A 2,673-nucleotide genomic window follows, 5' to 3' on the forward strand; every position below is an offset into this window, starting at 1 on the left:
CACAGTACTCAAGGTGTGGCCTCATTAGCCTCAAGTATAGGCGAAGAATCACCTCCCTGGTCCTGCTGACCACGCTATTCATGATCCAGGCCAGGATGCCATTGGACTTCTTGAGCACACTGCTGGCTCATGTTTAGCTCTCTGTCTATCCAAACTCTCAAGTCCCTTTCTGCCTGGCTGCTCTCCAGCCACTCTGTCCCCAGCCTGGAGCGCTGCATGGCATCGTTATGTCCTAAGTGCAGGACCAGCACTTGGCCTTGTTAAACCTCATCCCGTTGGAATCAGCCCATCTCTCCAGCCTATCCAGGTCCCTCTGCACAGCCCTCCTGCCTTCCAGTAGATCGACACTTCCCCCCAACTTTGTGTCAGCTGCAAATTTGCTGATGGTGCACTCAATCCCCTCATCCAAATCATCAACAAAGAAATTAAAGATAACTGGGCCCAGCACTGACCCCTGGGGAATACCATTAGTGACCGGCCACCAACTGGATGTGGCACAGTTCACCACCACTCTCTGGGCCATCCAGCCAGTTCTTAACCCAGTAGAGAGTGCCCCTGTCCAAGCCGTGGGCTGCAGCTTTTTCAGGAATGTGCTATGGGAGACAGTGTCAAAGGTTTTGCTGAAGTCCAGGTAGACTATATCCACATACCATGATCACATGCTCTAGATCTGGTAAGGGAGAAGTTTTAGACTTCCTTTATTAGTAGGAACATTGAAAGATTGCAAAATTAAAAGCAAAAGGGGAAAAACGAACACACCGTTTGAGTTAATGGTTCAAGAACAATCAATCAAACATGGAATTTTAATTCCAGTTTTCAAAATAGTATGGACATTAAGCAATACCGAGCATCTTCTTGAAAAGTTATGTTACTCAAGAGCACTTTAGCCTTTCCTTGTAAGCAGTGATGCTGCAATGCAATACACCCTCAACCATCCGTTTGGGTATCAGACTTCAGGAGTTCTATTTTAAAAAATCTGTTTGAGGTTTTGGAGGGGAAAGCAAGCTGCCATTAAGTAATTAACTCTAAGTGTGCATTCAAATGTAGTATTTTTATGTGTAAAATACAGTTACAGCTCAAACCACTATTGAGCAATCCTCAGCCTATTTGCAAGTTCAGAACAGTACTACAAGCTTAGAGCATTTAAATTTTATTCTACTTTATTAAAAGAGAAAACTTGTATAACATACTTTTGGCTGAAACTGTAGACACAAGCATCATCTCTAGACCTGTTAGCTTCGGCTGAGTGTTGTTTAGACAGACAACAGTGTTTTCAGCATAACAGGTTGCCATTAGCACTGCCCAGGCAGCAGGATTATCTAGAAAAGAATGGTCAAAGTTAACCTGTGCCCATTCTAAATATGCTGGTAGTTCATTTAGAATGGCTGTTACCGGATCAAGCATAAAAATATAGCCATCAATGGGGCCATACACTGTAAAAAAGGAGACAGCAACAAGGCAAGTAATTGAATCAGACTCCTACATACACCTGCCACCTTGGGCTGAATTGTCAGCCCAAGGCAGCAGATAACTACTTGCCTCTAACTAGTAAGATTCACCAGATGATAACAGGAGGATGCTATTTCTAAAGCAAACTAATCTATTTTTCACATAAACACTGGGGTGTGCTACCCTGAAGGTGCCAGTTTATTTCTGACTGCACATATTAACCTTAGCAACTACCACTTAGTGCTGTAACAGTGGCAGCAAAAATCCCAATATGCCATTCACAGCTTTCAGTCATACAGACTCAGTCTGATCTGACCACTAGGAATGACAGTTTTGGCAATAGGTGCCTACTTCCACTGCTAACTGATTCCAGTGTGAGCTTTACTTTGACCTCGCCCGTGAAGAACACCTGCTACTGGAAGAGTGGTCTCTGTCCTGAACTGGACAGAGCGCAGTTAGAGACTTCATCTACGTAAATTTTCATCCCCTAAGATAATTAATTTTGCCAGCAAAAGGAAATAAAGTCTGAAGGTCCAACGAAGCAAAATGTAAAGTACACTGCTTTTGAAAAGCAATCATATTCTTGTGTGTATCTGTAGGAAATTAATTGAAATTTTTCATTTGCAGTCACTCCTATACATCAGAGCAAACGACTGCAGAAGCAACAATGTTTTGGTATATCAATATGAAGTGCAAATTAGCAATTGAAAACCCCACTAGGTTTGCATTTCATAAACTTAAAAGAACACCACTTAGTAAGAGAAAGTTGTATAACCTTTCCAATTCAGATTCTCAAGCTTCAGCGTGGTGCAGCATACTGCCTCTCAGGGACCATGGGTTTTTCAACTTTATCTAACATTAAATTAAGAAATTTCCCATATTTTCAGAACAAACCATAAAACCTAGTGATACTTTTCTTCTGGTCTGGTTTAATTCACGTTGTCTAAACATGGAATGACAGTGAAAGTTTCAACTCCAAGCACTCTCCCCAGAAACATACAGGGATAACCCTAAACAACAAACCAACCCAAGAAAAACAGACTCTTTTTTAGCTCAGTAATTTGGCTTTTGATGGACAACAAGAAAAAGAAGTCACTACTGTGTTTGAGAACAAGAGTAACCTGGACAGATGTGGATGGCCTTCTGAATATTTTTCAGAGGATTGTTTTTATGATCTTCTAACATGTGACATCCTGCTGCCAACTGATTAACTGCAACATTCAG

At 41.8% G+C, this 2,673-nt stretch overlaps 1 protein-coding gene across 1 annotated transcript in view; it reads right to left on the reverse strand.

Moving 5' to 3' along the window:
* Positions 1-1,190: 1,190 nt before the first annotated feature.
* Positions 1,191-2,673, reverse strand: part of TTC37 (tetratricopeptide repeat domain 37) — a gene marked incomplete at its 3' end in the record, with an annotated part of 32,674 nt that continues 31,191 nt past the window's right edge. Inside the window, exons 33-34 of the mRNA XM_009080527.1 lie at positions 2,571-2,669; positions 1,191-1,319 (exon numbers count right to left, since the gene is read on the reverse strand). Coding sequence (XP_009078775.1) covers positions 1,191-1,319; positions 2,571-2,669 — 228 coding nt within the window. The remainder of the gene's footprint in view (positions 1,320-2,570; positions 2,670-2,673) is intronic.

This window comes from Acanthisitta chloris, unplaced genomic scaffold (assembly GCF_000695815.1).
Source record: "Acanthisitta chloris isolate BGI_N310 unplaced genomic scaffold, ASM69581v1 scaffold788, whole genome shotgun sequence".
NCBI classification, from domain to species: domain Eukaryota; kingdom Metazoa; phylum Chordata; class Aves; order Passeriformes; family Acanthisittidae; genus Acanthisitta; species Acanthisitta chloris.